This window comes from Liolophura sinensis, chromosome 1, assembly GCF_032854445.1.
Source record: "Liolophura sinensis isolate JHLJ2023 chromosome 1, CUHK_Ljap_v2, whole genome shotgun sequence".
NCBI lineage: Eukaryota > Metazoa > Mollusca > Polyplacophora > Chitonida > Chitonidae > Liolophura > Liolophura sinensis.
Window position 1 is genome coordinate 42,973,056 of NC_088295.1, and position 17,488 is coordinate 42,990,543.

General features: G+C 39.1%; 1 protein-coding gene across 2 annotated transcripts; it reads left to right on the plus strand.

The window, feature by feature from the left end:
• The first annotated feature begins 348 nt into the window (after window positions 1-348).
• On the plus strand, window positions 349-17,438 carry LOC135478349 (protein Son-like). 2 transcript variants are annotated; one of them, XM_064758615.1, is made up of 14 exons: window positions 349-440; window positions 2,003-2,938; window positions 3,564-3,819; window positions 4,371-4,520; window positions 5,533-5,682; window positions 6,201-6,310; window positions 8,330-8,514; window positions 9,069-9,410; window positions 9,961-10,071; window positions 10,280-10,402; window positions 13,928-14,075; window positions 14,661-14,738; window positions 15,401-15,516; window positions 16,024-17,438. In XM_064758615.1, exons 2-14 carry the CDS (start codon window positions 2,059-2,061, stop codon window positions 16,135-16,137), a joined length of 2,763 nt encoding a protein of 920 aa, XP_064614685.1. In that variant the 5' UTR covers window positions 349-440; window positions 2,003-2,058; the 3' UTR covers window positions 16,138-17,438. The 2 variants fall into 2 exon arrangements, with proteins under 2 accessions (XP_064614685.1, XP_064614686.1); XM_064758616.1 differs by lacking the exons at window positions 14,661-14,738; window positions 15,401-15,516; window positions 16,024-17,438 and adding an exon at window positions 12,829-12,923 and having other exon boundaries at window positions 13,928-14,065.
• The last annotated feature ends 50 nt before the right edge of the window (window positions 17,439-17,488 follow it).

Consider the following 17,488-nt stretch of genomic DNA (forward strand, 5'->3'; position numbering starts at 1 on the left):
ACTCAGAAAAATGACATAAAATGATAAAAAGTGCCGTGACAAATAAAACGAGAAATAAAAAAGAGAAAACATAGTGGAAACATCGGATATAACCCCCAACATTGGCCATTTCAGTTGGTGAGCAAATGATATGACAGCAAAAAAAAAATTAAACCTAGACGTACCAGACTGTATGATACCCTCTTTGAAAAGTGTTACTATGTTGAGCACAAATTCTGCCGCTGCCACGTCGTGAAAATAAAACAAGTCATATAGTTAGAACTTTTCAAAAGAGTATCTCTGCCCGAATCATTCAGTGCACACTGGTAAGTTTGAAGTTCTGTCATCGTGCTTGGCATCACAAGGGAGGATAACTCTAGTTGGAGAAAAATGGCCGGCACAATGCAAGTAGATGTCGATGTCGTTTTATAAATGAAAATCATTAAGAGCGTGTTACAAAGGTATGGAGGTAACAGTGAAAACCGTCATTATGTGTGTGGTGTTGCTCGGTAATGGATAGTATATCTGTTTGCGCTGGCAATATTGAGGTGTCAACCCTGGGTAGCTCACGAAACCGCTGTTTCTAGACACCACACTGAGTGCAGCTGTGCAACAACAACAACATAATAGGTCCACCACAACATTATGCCAGCAAACAAAAAACAAGAAAAGAAAAAAAACGGTCCAGATACCTGAACAGGGTTTCTGGCTTCTGTGAAAGGGAGATAAACATATATTCTGCTGTTTGTGTAAAATATGTACAACGTGTCGTATAACTTTATTTTTTAAAAGATAAGAAATAACTTCAATTATTTTGGAAAGGGTGGAAACAGGCCTATTAAAATGACTAGCCTACAGCTATTTTGTCATGGTGCACTTGGTTACTATAATTCAAACTTTAAGAGAACTCTTCATTCCTCTGTCTCACTGCCACTGGTGGCAGATTCAGTTCTCACAAAAATCATTTCAAGCCATGTGTTTAGGTTCCACTGATGTGAGACAGGTGGAGGCAGCGGTGTTACAGGTCTCCTCTAGTGGCCAGTGGAGTGACATGTCTCTACCTACTTCAGTGGTCACTGGGAGCGAATGGAATGCACCCGTGCAAGACCATGAGATACACATTGTTAGAAAAACTGGAAACACAAAGTCATTTCACTTATACTACACGCTCATAAGGTTTGAGTAAGTAACATGTTCAGATGAATGGTGGCATTCTTGGGTTATTCTTGGGCAGATGATTTTGCTTACTTTGATCTGTGATATCTTGATCATGCAACATCACAAAAATACAAATATATGCTACTGGTATTTATGTTTTATGTTGGATACTTTATTTATAAATGTAAACAGTTGATCTTGCAGCATAGTTTTGTGATTTTTGCCCGTAAAGCTTGAGAACGGCAAAGCTGGCATAAATCGCTGAGTCCATGGCTTCTTTCATCTTTAACACCCTGTAATTTATGCTGGGGGTATGTTGCTTCTCAGCATGAGAGTCGTTAAAACTGCCAGCTTGTTCGTGTGAACTCCAAACCTAGTCCAACATTCCGGTTTCCCGATCGTCAAGCGGAAAATGAACTGAACTGTTTGCTGCCCTCTGGGAAGAAGTGTACGAACTGCACTTCGGTAATATCCAACAGCAATTCTTCTCCTAACACAGAAGACTTAAGGACTCATTCTTTGGCAAAATGGAGTCACCTACAACAGATGTTGGCACTGACTTTATTTATAATTTATCATTTGAGGTACATATTAGAATTTTTTTATGGCATTCACCTGCGAGGAAATGCATACTCTTTTAAATGGTATTTGATTGATATTTAAATTTTCTTCTCCTTTAAATGGAGCACGCTCTGTTGTTAGTTTGGGGTCATCCTTGGCTGAACAATATTTTCCCAAACCTTACGTCATATCAATCTCGGGCTAAACTGTGTATACCATCATTTTTGTTGTCTTACACAATTAAAGCCTGAAGTGTTGTGTAAAGCATGAATAGAATTGAATGTCACCTTTCTTTATTTTGCAGGTCTGGAAATCTCTTGATCTATATTTTCTGATGGGGTATGGTTGTATACTTTAGCGATGGAGGGTAATGAATTAAAAAAGATTCCATTGACTGAGATGAAAACTGACTATGACAGATCTACCAAAACACTCCATGAGTTAAAAAAAGAACCAAATGAGAGCTCTGGTAGCAGTGCAACTGTAAGCTCAGACAATGGCAAGGAAGGCCGTGTACATGTACCTTCAGCTGAAACAAGTAAGGGAGACTACTCAGACAGGGCGAAGCACAGTGAACTGCTGCATATAGGGGAGTCCATTAAAGAGCGAATTAAAGCAGAAATGAAGGCATCAGTAATTAAAGGCCCAAGGTCTCAGGAAGATGAGCGGACAAGGTCAGATATAGTGGATGAAATGTTTCGAGACTTCCTGGCTGAGAAGATGGAACTTGTTGAGAAAGAATATGTGCGAAAGCGCAAGTTGGATGACTCAACCAAAACCACCTCCGTATCTGAGGAAACTGCCTGTCAGAAGAAGTCCAAAAGAGACAGTGATTCTTTAGTTAGAGATACCAAGCACAAACTGAAAGAATCAAAATCAAAGTCTTCCCAGTCTAAAAGAACGTCAAAATCCGTTTCCTCTGTAGATGATCAAAATGCAGGTGTAGATCTCCCATCTGAGGCCAAAGTTCATGTGAGAGCTATGACAATGGCTTTGAGAAATTTAGCTGAAACTGACCCATTTGAAACTGCATCTTCAGGCACAGAGAAATATGCACCTGTTGCAACTACAGCAGCAGTGCCTTCTACTGTACAACCAGCTCACCAAACTGTAGGCTCAGGTCTCACAGAGGGAAAGAAACCGGTATTACCTTTGAAAATATCGTCAGCTAGTGCCAGTCGTATATTATCAGGGGAGACAACTGTACCAGAGGCGAATAGAAAGAAGCAGCTTGAAGAAGGTAGGCTGATGGATGCACATGTACCTCCTGGCTGAAATGGATTAGACATATAAGTTTGCAGATGTTAACTTGAAGTAGAGCAGAGAACATGTATAGTTGTCATTATAACACAATTCCCATAATTGCTTCATTTATTTAAGGCCTCTTTGACTCAGTAATGCTTCAGAACTTTGAATTTGCAATCAAAGGTTTCACTTTTCTGTGTACCATGGCCTGACCTTTATGTGTATGGTCTTATGTCCAGTACAACCTTGTGATTAATGTAGGCATTTGTCTCAAAGTTTTTGTATGCATTAATACAATACTTCTGCAACGCTCAGTTGGGACATCATCCAAGTTACGGCCTCATTTGCAGAGTTAAAATGCACCTCCTTGTGGTTTTTGTAATACAGCCGGCTAGTGTTAAATGAATTAGATGACTGGTTGTGAAGAAAATCCGAGGACAGACATACATACAGGGAATCCTTCCTTTACATTTTATAGATATTGATAAATACCTGTAATTTTGCTCTAGTTTTATTCTGTGTTTGTCTCATGTTTCAGTTGTTTTCATGGTTTGCACAAAATCAAAATTGGCTGCTGACATTATGGTACATGTATATTGTATTTGTGGTTTGTTTTAAAGGAGAGGTTATGTCCTCGGGGACTGATGACACAACTGATGATGACAGTGACGAAGGAGAGGATGCTAATGGTAAAAATGATAAGGATGGTGAACCATCTGAAACAGGCAGTATTAGTGACTCTGACGCAGAGAAAACTAGCACATCCAAGCCTAAAAAAAAGAAGAAGAAACACAAACATAAACACAAGCATAAGAAGAAGAAGAAAAAGAGCAGCAAGAGTTCAAAGACCAAGAAAAAGAAGTCAGCCAGATCCAGGTTTGTTCTTTGTGTGAGAAAGATTTTGTCTCCTTAATTCAAAAAATTGGAAGATTTATTTTGAGTTAAGACAAGTGTGATACTGTGTCAAAGTCGACATGTTGTGTGTGCAGTGCTTGTGATACCATACAAAAGGAATTGGAGCATTCTTAATATTTTGATTTAAAACATGCCCTCCAATCCTGCAAATTAACAGTCTTAAATTCTTATTTATTGTTCTTAAATCATTTCAAAATGTGACAAAGGATAAAATTTTGGACATCTATGGAGACATCAAGATATGATGTAAGTAAATTATGAGTATAATACAGAGTGGAAGTCATCATTTTTAAACACTTTTACTGAAGAGTACATCTGAATCCAGGCACTTTTGTTTCTAATTACCGATTGAAATGGCCTCCACTGTGAATAATTCTTCAGTTTTGGCATTAAACAACAATCAAATAAATAAATCTAAATATACATGTTAAACCTCCATCAAATAACGTGATTAATAAGTATGAAGAAAATGTAAATTACATTAAACATTTAAAGGTGTTCTCGTTTCACAGATCTCGATCCTTGTCACCCAGAATTCGTAAACATTCCCGCACCCGTTCCCCCTCCCCTGGGCGTTACCGGGATCGCTCTCCCCTCATGTCAGATAGTAAGTGGGTGGCAGAGACGGGGAAGCCTATTGGTCTTCTGTCAAGGTCCTACAGGTATGTGTACAGCTGATATATGGGTGTACATGTGAACACTAAGGGTACAGTAGTTTTTGTGAAGTATGGGTTCAAAGCCGACCTAGCCTAGGGAATTTGTACATTCGACTGCTCTCACTCTTTGTGGTTTTTTTGTGGGTAACATGTAGTGGTCGCAAAGATTGCATGAGTTCCATATTAGCTCACACAGTTAATACTCTAGAACTGTATGGCTCCGTTCACATGTGTTCACTGGTCCAACAAACGTTTAGAACACCTCTCAATACGTTTGCCTATAGTTGAGTGGAACAGTCATTTTAGCTCATCCTTGTACGAACCCCTCCCTGCTTCCTGTTCCACACTCTGAATGCTGTCTGTTGGCCTGAAATAATATTACAAAGGAAATGTTACTGTTATCATTCTTCATGTTTTCAAATTGAGTTTAAAGTAGCATTTGTATCCGATTAGTCAGTTTGACTGCTGATAATGCTGGGTTTATAGTGTTGGAAAGTGTTTAAAATGCTGGTATATATGATAAACGTGCTCAAACAATCTGTCTCAACCTTTGTCTCTAATAATACTTTATACACATGTACTCTCTTTATCTAGAGTATATAAAACGTGATTCCAGCCAAAAGCTCAGACAGTTTTATTGATAAATGCTGATTAAATAGTTCCGCAAGAGGAGACAAGTGATGAGGCCAAGCCTAGATAAGCCTACATGTATGTGCGTCTCACAGGCTCCAAAGAAAAAGCTTGTCTATTGGTGGCAGTGATGTAAAATGAAAGGTAAAAAGTGACGCATACACTGTAAGGAGTGTGTGTCAGTCCCTTGACCATTGTGGCCGCTGGCTCAAATCCAGGTGTCTGTCAGCAGCTTTAAGTCATGGTTTTGACAAGTGCTTTTGGTGGTGTACAGTTGGCACTCTGGTTTCCTCCACAAAGCGATCACATATGTAAATATATACATTTATGAAGTGAACAAGAGGATCATTCAAATGAATTAAAGAAATATTATGATCGATGTTAACAGGGAGCGTCACGGTTTGTCAGACAGTAAGTGTTCAAGACGAGAGACGAGGGAGAGAAGTCGAGGACGGGACAGACATGATGATGATGTCAGGGAGAAGAGACGAGATTCTGAACTGCAGATTGACAAGGCTAAATTACGAAAGATTGCCATGTGAGAAAGACAGATTTGTCCTTTATTTGTCACCAATTTTATTTTGTGTTTTATGGGCAAGCCGACACTAATAATCGAAAATGGAATAAAAATAAAATTGAAAATCAGTCTATTTTGTCCAGTCGTAATTATAATTACCTGTAATTATCTTGGGGCCTCCGTGGCTCAGTTTTTCATGGATTTCCGATGACATAAATATGTCTTTAACACAAACAGTTACTTACTACAAGAGTAAATACTTCTCATAAAATACATGATTTTTAAGTTTTATATTTGTATCCTTCTCTGACATGAAAAGATATTCATTCTGCTTATGGTTGTGGAGACCTTAATGTCTAAACCTTTCAGCAGTGTAAATATTGTTTTTGTGAAACTTGTCAACATTAGCTCCAACTCAGATCCTGTCTCCTCTGATGGTTTGACAAAGTCTGAATACTGTGTACTGTTCATTCCTTTGACTGTGTCACAACAGGTTGCCAGATACTTGGAAATTTTTGTCAAATAATTCAATGTTTCAGAGCTAATGCAGTCAGTATGATGAAGACTGGTGGCTCAGGCCAAGCCAGTCTGGGGTCTGATACTCTAGTCAAGCTGAAGGCAGGAGGCAAGTCTGTAGAGGAACTTACAGGTTAGTCCAAGTTTTTGTAACAAGGGAATACAGTGTACATGTGGAGCTGTATATCACAGGAGGCAAGTCTGCAGAGGAACTTACAGGTTAGTCCAGGTTTTTGTAACACAGGAATACAGTGTACATGTGGAGCTGTATATCGCAGGAGGCAAGTCTGCAGAGGAACTTACAGGTTAGTCCAAGCTTTTGTAACAAGGGAATACAGTGTACGTGTACAGCTTTATATCCCTGAATATCGCAGGAGGCAAGTCTGTAGAGGAACTTACAGGTTAGTCCAGGTTTTTGTAACAAGGGAATACAGTGAACATGTACAACTGTATATCCCTGAATATCAGAGATGTTATCTTCATTAAAGGAGAACCCCAACATCTTTATTTTCACACTAATTGTTCATTAAACACAATATTTGTGCTATCTTAGTCTGTAAACTGCATTTAAAAAACTATTATGTTGACTAGTTCCATTTAAAAAAACCCTATTAAGTTGGACATTCTGCTTACCTTGTCAACCGCGGAGGCCTGGCCAGGTGACGTCATGCCGTGATTACCTGCCAGGATTATGTTTTGAAAAGCCCTGCAAAGCATAGCCGAATCCATGTATTAGGCCTACTCGCTGTGTAGTTTTCCAGAAGCTATCGTGTGACTTAACCTATAATTACCCCTACATGTCCACCTCTTATAATTAGCACCCTGAAATTAATATAAGTAAAACAGTTTTACAACAAATATTTTGAAAGATAGACTAGCAGAGTTCGAAAATTAACTATTATAAATATCAGCTCTGGGAATAGTGTATACAGCATAGCAACTGGGCGATACGATGACCGATTTTCGCTCGCACATCAGCCACGTAGGTGACACAAATGCGCTCCCATCTGGCTTATCTGACACAAATTGGACATCCACCGAATATAGTTAGACCTGTGGGGAATTTGGCACGTTTTCACAGTTAACAGACTAAAAATTTTTATAGCCAAGTTGAGCAATATCGGCCGTGACACAAAAATCCATGCAGCCGATTGTGAGTTGCATTGACGACAACAATCTGTTATCAAAACCGGCGAAACTAACAAATGAGGTAATCTTTTATGTTTTAAAAAAGTATCACAAGCAAAAATTAATAAGTTTTGAATTATATTGACTGGAAACAGCGCTTAGAAGCACCTAGAAATGGCAGTTTAATATTTGTTTGCGTTTCAGTTACAGGCTTCATTACAGGAATTAGCAAATCTCAGTAGAGACACTAAATCTTGGTAGATGTCAAGACTATGATCGAGTCCTCCACGTTTTTGACAAGATCTGGTCCATATTTTGTAAATCTGTGCCATTTTTTAGGCCATGTATGTAGCATTACAGTATCGTGTGTTGTATAACTGCAGTCGCAAGCCACGCTTGGGCATAGAATAATCTCGAAATTATCTGTAATAGTATAACGATGTTTCCTGCTGTCTGTGTTGCACGCATGGAGAAGCCTGTATCAGATGTCTGCAGTGAATGTACTGCTGTGATGTCACAAGGTCAGTGGTGGCTCAATTGTTGTGGGGTAGAATCTTCTGATGTTTTATCACCAAATGCTGTTGTTTTTCTTCCGTTCTTGACGTTTTAAACGATTGGAATGGATTCAGGGGACATCCAGCTGTCTGCCTGCAGTTTGGAAAGCTCAGCATTAGGGATCCACTTTAACACCATCAGAAATTCTTTTTCATTTTGTCAAAACACCAGTATGTCAGCTTTGACTTACCTTATTACCCCTACCAACATGTAACAAACCAACTTATATCACAGTCTGCTTTCGTTCAGAACAGTGGTTAAGTGTGTTGCCTCACCTGGCATAAGTGTGATTATTTCTTCAGCCAATGGGTCACAATGAGCAGTCATTCTCAAATCCAGTTTTTGTTGGCTTGGTTGTCCTGGAGGCATGGCTTATTGTTGGAAGTGCTTATCCTAGTATTCTGTAAATTCCCTCGGAGAAATCATTAGATCTAACTTGACTACCATCTCTACCACTGTTGCCCTCTAGACTACTGCAAGAAAATCAGTGATCGTGACCGAGAGCGCCAGCTACATCGACTTCAGAATGCAGACGACTCTTTGTCAGACTCCTCCGAGGATTATGAGGGCGGGGCCAAGTCTGAGGAGGAGGACTTCACTGTCCATCATCCCTTCACTGTCAAGGAGGCCCCAAATATTGTTATGAACATCAGGGTAAGGGCACCACTGGCTGGTTTTTAAGGCTGTGAAATGAGGTTCAGGAGGGGAGAGTGTGTTAAAAGTGTTAATTATTGTAAATTTATTAAACACAAATGTGAAAGAGTTAACAACAGGACTGACTGATGCCGTGATGTAGTGTAGTTTCAGAAGATTCCGCATCGTTAATGAAGGCTGTTTCTAGGTCTGTGGTGTCTGTGTATCTTCAGGTTCCAGTGTACACAAACCTTACATTTACTGGATATTCTGTTCAACAAAATATTATAATATTAGAGCAGAGGACAAATTAAGTCTTTCCATCATAATCTGTTTTTTGTATTTCATTGCTCGTAATGAATAAAAACAAATTGACGTTGGTATTTGGTATATAAAAAATTGAAAAATAGACAGAGCATACATAAAACAGGATTTTTTTTTTTTTGTTTTTTTTTTTCGTTTTTTATATTGGATTCTAACAGAAACTTTGAAATGTAGACAAATACTGCTTAAGGTACACTCATATGGTGTTGTCAATTGACCCAGTGGTCAACATGGACTTATTATTATTACAGAATTCCAAGCAGTTGCCAACTTTGACTCCTCAAGAGAAAGTGACAGAGTCTGCCAAGCTGCGGCTGACCTTTCCCGTATCCAGTGGGAGTCAGCACCGTGCCAAGGAGTCTGAGTGGGTGCCCGTTGAGAAAACAACAGCTGCTGCAGCTACAACCACCACCGCCGTCATCACCACCATCACCAAACCCTCAACAGCCAGTGTTCCACAAACCATCACACAGACCACTGACTCAGTGACACCTGCTGCAACAACAACAACCATCACCACGGCAGCAGAGGCAGCTGTGGAGGTTGCCACGGTGACAGCCCAAGATAAAGTCTTCCCAGATCCTCCAAAGATGGTGTGTGGAATATCTGAAGATTTTCACGATACATGACACATTTTTTTGTGTTTTTTGAATGTTCATTGATTAATAACTTTGAATATTTTTGTCTGGGCTTCTGCAACAGAGTATGCAGTAATAACCAAGACAAGGTTATTAGGCCAGTGAGGTAGTCTTTATCCAGAAACCTGTGATCAGTTTCCTATGACGTACCTATAGTATCATATAAACATAGGAGAGTCTACAGTTAATTAAGAAATTTGAGTGGATTCTTTTGCACAAAAAGTTTTGCTGTCATTTTAAAACAGTCCTAGTTGAAGTCGTAGGACTGAATTTCTTATACATGTGGCGGTGTTAATAATACTACCTGTTGGAGATAAATCCAATCCAAGTTTAAATTTTGTTGCAGGCAGGCTTCACTGAACCAGATTTTTAATATTTCATTTTCACTTTACAGTGTATATCCAAAGTAAATTCAGATGAAGTCTCCTACATGTATTTCTAATGAAATTGCATTTCAAGTGTACTGGATTTAGGGTTGTATTCAGGTGTGTGTTCTTCGTTTCAGCCAATGGACATTGGAAGGATTGTGTCAGAGCGCCTGGCTGCTGTGCGCCGCCTACAACAAAACCCAAACGATGTTCAGGCAATTAGCCAGATGCACACTGCTCAGAAAAAGGTGCGCATCTTCCAGCCAGAGGCTTGAAGCCCTAATATTACGATAATGCTTTTATTTCAGACCATAATGCTTCCATATAAAGTGAAACATTCTTGAGTACAGCATGCCGCATTAAATCACAATCTAACAAATAAACAAAAAGTATGACTGTGTTTGTTCATAACGATGCATTGTTGTCAGACTGGCCGTATGTTATGTGTTTCTGTAGGCGAGCCTATGGGCAGAGTCTAAAGTGTTACCAGGCCAGTTCATGGGCAGTACAGGGGCTACGATCATGTCTCAGCAGGAGTTGATGGGGCCAGACAAAAAACGGCAGGCATGGGCCAGAAAGGTATGCTCCCCTTAACATGTGAATTACATGTTCTAGCTGCCAAAAGGACATGTCTGTATGCATATGTCCCTGAACACCCTCATGGCTGCTGTGGAACAGTCTTGACTACAGTTAGGCCTAGTACACAAATCTGTTATTCCATTTTAGCCAGATGGGAATGTTCACATTATTCCAATATCTGGTTTTGTCTTCTCTATCACACCCACTTCTATACTAGATTAACTTATAGGTATTATATAGGTAACACTTCCTGAGGTGTTTTATCTTGTCACTTTTTATCCGTGTTAAATATTAATGCAACTATTAATTAATACAAATGATTGGATAAAAATTGAAGTGAAATCTTATCTGATTGTAAGTAACTTATATGCACATAAGCTTAACATTGTGTGAGAAATCAGCGAAGAAACGTTTAGTTAGAGACCAATATATGCTTTCTGTAAATAAGTCTAAACGTGTACATGTAGCCTGCTAAGAAATCATTAATGGGCTGTAAATCACGCGTAATGTAATGTGCAAAGAAAATGTAAATCATCTTTTTTATTAAATAGCATAAATGTAAATGTAGACATGGAGATATCAGTTACATGTATGAAAGAAAGCAGGGTCTTAATATTATTGTTTTAAAATCAGCTGTTAATAATTTTACTCTTTGAATATTTAATCTTAGTTCAACTTTACATCTTTGCCAATCATTAAACAAAAGTTGAGAGGGCTCTCTCTAAAATGTTGGCATATTCCATTTATAAGGTTCACAAGGTTTTGATCATAAACTGTAAGTTGCATAATAACTTGATATAGGGCTTCTTTGATAGGTGGGTCTGTGATAGAAAAGACATGTGAACCATATCAGTTTCGTATTTCAGGTGAACTTGACGTCAGTGAAAGGAACATCGGCCACATTGCCACTGTCCCACAGTATCTTGAGACCTCACACTACCAGTGGGTAAAAAAAAAAACATGCTTTGCAACACAAGTGTCATCTTGAGAGGGAGAATTGTGAAATTCTCAAGGTGCATAAAAGCAAAATCAGTGAAAAAAACAATTCAGTTCATTGGGCATACTGGATATTTATTCTGCCTTTGTTTACCAGATGCATGTAGCATTTAGTGTTCTCATCAGAAGTCTCAAGAGCTGTGGGAAATGGTACTGGCTGAATATATTGTAATTTCATCCTTTCTGAGAACAGCAAGCCTCGAAGAACAAATCTTGAACTGTTGTACAAAAATTGCTTGAACAAATGACTTGTGTACAGATAGAACTTTAAATCCATGCTACATGTAGAATTTTGGTTCTCTACATTACAGCACACAGAAAAGGTACTAAGCAGTGTTCCAGGCAAACATTCATGCTGTATAATATTCTGAATTCTTATTTTACTGAACCCACAACTGTCAAGGTTAAGATGTATAAAGGATTACATCCTAGAGCTGTTCTCAGAAAGGGTTGGCAAAACTACTGCCCTGATCTGTAACAAGTGTTCTCTGCTGTGAGCCAGTGTTTGTACACTTGCCATCTGTCCACGTGCTTGATCCAGTACTGTTAAATGTGTACATTTAATATCTGAGTGAACAATTGACTGCCTGAGTAAGGTAAGGAAGATGTTGTCTTCAGAATAGGCTAGAAAGGCTAGGATCAGGTGTGCATTATGACACACAAATGCTAGGATCAGGTGTGTATTATGACTCTGAAAAGCTAGGATCAGGTGTGCATTATGTTACTGAATGGCTCAGGTCAGGTGTGCATTGTGACACTGGAAGGCTGGGATCAGGTGTGCATTTTCAGACTGAAAGGCTAGGATCAGGTGCGCATTATGACACACGAATGCTAGGTGTGCATTATGACACTGAAAAGCTAGGATTAGGTGTGCATTATGATACTGATTGACTCAGGTCAGGTGTGCATTGTGACACTGGAAGGCTGGGGTCAGGTGTGCATTTTCAGACTGAACGGCTAGGATCAGGTGCGCATTATGACACACAAATGCTAGGATCAGTTGTGCATTATGACACAGAAAAGCTAGGATCAGGTGTGCATTATGATACTGAATGACTCAGGTCAGGTGTGCATTGTGACACTGGAAGGCTGGGATCAGGTGTGCATTTTCAGACTGAAAGGCTCGGATCAGGTGCCCATTATGACACACAAATGCTAGGATCAGTTGTGCATTATGACACTGAAAAGCTAGGATCAGGTGTGCATTATGATACTGAATGGCTCAGGTCAGGTGTGCATTGTGATACTGGAAGGCTGGGATCATTTGTGCATTATGTCACAGAAAGGCTACGTTCAGATGTGCATTATGACAGAGTAAGGCTACGATCAGATGTGTATTATGACACTGGAAGGCTCACACCAGTTGTATGTCATGAGACAGAAAGGCTTGGATCAGGTGTGTGGCAGCAGTCAGGTAACTTTTGTTGCAGATCAGGTTTGTAGTGGAGCTTGTTTGCCAGCTGTATGATCTGTACCAGCTTCACCCCTTCTCTGCGTGCCAGACAAGTGACAAGCATTTTCTTAGGTAAGTCATCATGTCAGCTCTCAGCCACCTCCATACTTTCTCTTTCAAATTACTCAAACCAGTTTAACATCCTTTAACATAAAATCGATGGGCTTAAATCAAGTCAAATATTTTCTGTTGTAGCCTAATAGCCCAAATAATTATCTTTCACAAAATATCAGCCTCGTCTATGCATGTGTTACTTTTCAGAATCAGTAAATAAAGTCCTTAAAATTCATAAAGCAAGTTGCATTATAACTTTTTCAAACTTTAGAATCTTTTTAACACAATAAATAGTACAGTTACGAATCCAATATATACTGAAAGGTAATAATTTGAGCTAACCTTTCTTCGTCAATACAGAAATTTTGGTTTGATTACCTAATGTGGATTTTTTGCCAAGTCTGGTATATACATTTAAGTAATATTTTGAACCAGATCAAGGCCTATGAAGGAATAATACCTGTGAGGTAATTCATGTAGTAGCCTCATAAACTTCTTGGATTAAAGTCCTGGATAATGCCTATCTTTTATACATTGTAAAAATAAGGGAACAATGAAGGAGTATAGAAATTCTGCTACTGGTAATGTTTTCTTATCAACTGGAGTTGGTGGCTAGTCCTGAATTGATGGTCAGTATTATTTATACATGTATGTTTTTTTGTTGTTTTTTTGTTCAAAGGACAAATTTGAAAGCAGAATCAAATGTAATATAGGAAAGTCAAAGGATTTCAACTTAAGAAAATTTTTCATTGCGCTTGACAATATAATGTGTGTTTGTACATCAAAGTAACGTGCCAAAGGTCAGTAGTTTAGGCCAGGGTACTCCTCCTCGCATAAAAATGACAGCCATTATACAGGTGAAAAATTCTTTACTATGGTGTGAACAACAGTCAAATAAACAAACCAGATATAATCAGAGATATTTTTTTTAAATGCCTACATAAAATTATTCATTTTGAATTACTGCCGTTGATTATTATCTCCTTTTAAATTGTCTCTCTTCTTATTTTGCCTTTCATTAGGAGCAGTTAACCACAGCCGCGCCTCTCTCTGGTGGGCTTGGCATGATGATGTTACAGAAACTGGGCTGGAAACAGGGAGAAGGGTTGGGCAAGAACAAAGATGGCCCGCAAACCCCGCTTATGTTAGATGTCAAGGTTGACCGTAAAGGTAAAGCTATCTCATTAGACTGGGCCATCATTATATGTAATGTCATAATCTTTAAAGGACAGGTGGGGGCCACCGTGGCTTAGTTGGTTAGCGCGCTCGCGCAACGTAATGACCCAGGAGTCTCTCGCCAATGCAGTCGCTGTGAATTCAAATCCAGCTCATGCTGGCTTCCTCTTCAGTCGTATGTTGGAAGGCTGCCAGCAACTTGTGGATGGTTGTGGGTTTCTACCGGGCTCTACCCAGTTTCCACCCACCATAAAGGTTGGCTGTCGTCGTATAAGTGAAATATTCTTGAGTACGGCGTAAAACACCAATCAAATAAATAAATAAATTAAAGGACAGGTGCCGCTCCCTGTTCTCATATTATGTCACTCCAACCTCTAGACAGAATTGACCTTTGGAGCCTGAGCAACACATTTTTTCATTACGTTCGTTTAAAATTCTGTCACCTTAAATGGATGATACAATAATCTATAATCATTTACATAAACATTACAGCAAAGATGACTGAATCTTGTGAAATAGGCCACCTGACCTTCACCACATGTGTCAGTCACTCAAATGTTTTCCTCAATTGTCCACTAGGTCTGACCTCCCAAGAAGAGACCCAAAAGAAAACTGCTGTTTACAAACCACAGAAAGCTGCAGTCCGTGATCTATCAGGTACAAATTGATGAAATAAAAATTTCTGAATGAATGAACAATGAACAATGCCTTATTTAATAGATACTGAAAACATCATTACGCCACAGGTAATACATTTGTGAACAGTATACATGTAGGCTTGAACAAGTGACTGTCCACAAACATTTCCAGATAAAGCCAGTAAGCTGTTCAGTCTTTTGTTTATATTCATGTAAAGTTGATTTTGCCACTAATTTGGAAACATAAAATGAAACCTGAAAGAGGCATGGGTATTCCAGTACAAATCTGAAACAGCAACCACATTAAAGAAGATATGGTTTTCCGTTATGTAAATTACAGTTGACATTCATTTGTTGGTAAACCGATCCATTCTTCCTAGTTTGGCAGTTTCTAATTATTGATCTGGAGTGCTTGGCTGTGCACCTTGAGAGAAGGTTGTGTGCTTGAACATGGCCACCATCAGCCCACCTGAAATAGTTTGTCTGGTAAAAATTTTACTTTACTTTTGTGGTTTCCTCCAATCTCCAATTGATCTCTCACCGAAAAACCTAAATGCTCTCAGATAAATATGTGGTAACATACGAAATGGAAAAAGACATTCACTAAGGCCCTTCTACATGTTTTATAATTTACCATGTTGGGGTGTATAGAGGTTGACCAGTGTTGATGTATGTTGACAGGAAAACACCCAGTCTCTGCCCTGGTGGAACTCTGCAGTAAGAAGCGATGGGGAACGCCAGATTTTATCCTGGTGCAGGAAAGCGGACCAGCGCACAAAAAGAGCTTTGTGTTCAAGGTAAGCTGTTCAGAGTACTGCGTTTCTTTCAATTAATCCTTTCATTGATGCTTTTAATAGTGCACATTAAATTTCTGGGTATATATACTAATAATACAAGTAGAAAATTGACCAGTCTTTGTTGAACCTGGTGCTTTCTTGTGGAATTAAACCATTTATATGTGTAACTTCAAAAGAATGCAAATAAATGCATCAGAAAAAGTAAACAAATGACTGCACTCTGTGAAGAGGTAGGACATGTTGTATAGAAGAATCTCAGGGTTATATGTACAAAAGTTCTAAACAGAGTACAGTGGCAATGTGGAAAGAAAAAAGGAAATAACAGACAAAGACCCACTATCAGAAATGCAAGATAAAATTTCGTATTAAAATGTGTGGCTTAAAAGAAAATGGTTGTGAGATACAACTCTAAATAATGTGCAAAGCTAGAGTGGGACAGAAGCACTGTGCACATATTAAAAATACTCTCCTCCTCACTCACAGTAATTGATGTTTGTCTACTTTCAGGTTGGCGTGAATGGTGTGGAGTACCAGTCTGCTGTGGCCAGTAATAACAAGAAACAGGCCAAGGCTCAAGCTGCTACCGTCTGTCTACAAGAGCTGGGACTAGTGCCTAGATGAGCATCATGCTGTCAAAGAGCTGGGACTAGTGTCTAGATGAGGATCAAGCTGTCTACATGACCTGGGATTAGTGCCTAGATGAGGTTCATTCAGCCAGTCTAGTCCACATGATCTGAGATTAGTGCCTAGATGAGGTTCATTCAGCCAGTCTTGTCCACATGATCTGAGATTGGTGCCTAGATGAGGTTCATTCAGCCAGTCTTGTCCACATGATCTGAGCTTAGTGCCTAGATGAGGTTCATTCAGCCTGTCTTGTCTACATGATCTGAGATTAGTGCCTAGATGAGGTTCTCTCAGCCAGTCTGTCTACAGGGACTGGGATTAGTGCCTACATGAGGTTCATTTATCCACAGTCCGTCTTCAACAGCTGGGATTAGTGGCAGAGGTTCAAACAGTACAGCAGAGGCTAGGTTAAGGACAGTATGCAGAGAGAAGCACTCCTGAATAGTCATGCATTGGGTTAGCACTCAGAGCACAGTAGGCATGATGTTGTTTTCTCCCAGGGGTTTTCTCCCAGGCTCTGCCCGGTTTCCTCCCACCATAATGCTGGCTGCTGTGATATAAGTCAAATATTCTGGAGTACAGCGTACAACACTAATCAAATAAATAAATACGTGCTCACAGCTCAAGAGACCTCATGGTGTACAAAAGAGATCCAGATTATGCATGTTACACGTCACTGTGAACTTACATATGGCATTGTGAATCGAGGTGAAGCTCTCCAAAGCTGTTGTGTTTTCCATAACGCTAAGCAATAGTGTTAACTATTAAAGTTACAAATGCCAGTGACAAAAGGAAATATAATTTCAGTATTCTTCACACTGTTTTTCTGATCTCTTGTGTGTTTTATACATGTGTATGTTGGTCAGTGTCACAAACTGAGGTTAATGCTGAATGGAAAGCCTTGTATTCGAAGTTCAAAATTCCTAATCTCAGTTGTCTCTGTGCTTTGTAACAGTGTTACAGACTTTTCAAAATTTATTGAACAACTTTAATTTATGTTTATCTAGGTCATGAATGAAGTAACTAAAACTGAAGATCAAAATGTGTGTTCCACCAAAATATAGTGTTTGTAAATAGCTTAGTCAGGTTGTTTCTATAAAATTATGAAATTTGTGGTAGAAACATTGTGATGCTCATAAAGGAGATACATGGATATCCCATTCCCTGCATATTGAAGTTATCTTGGGTTGGTATGTAGCCATGATGGAAGAACAGCTGCTTTCCGAATAAAACTTATTTTAGAAACAAAACAGATGTAATTGTGATGATTGAACGAAGCTGTACATTGTAAATGCAAATCACTGCTGCTTTTTTTTTCGTGTTTTTTTGTTTTTTTTAACAAGCCATT

Excerpts from the sequence above, each read along its gene's own strand:
- LOC135478349 (XM_064758615.1), top strand. The coding sequence starts at position 2,059 with ATGGAGGGTAATGAATTAAAAAAGATTCCATTGACTGAGATGAAAACT. Across the intron at positions 9,411-9,960 it reads TCCCAGATCCTCCAAAGATG|CCAATGGACATTGGAAGGAT; the intron begins GTGTGTGGAATA and ends TCTTCGTTTCAG. Across the intron at positions 10,403-13,927 it reads GGCAGGCATGGGCCAGAAAG|GAGCAGTTAACCACAGCCGC; the intron begins GTATGCTCCCCT and ends GCCTTTCATTAG.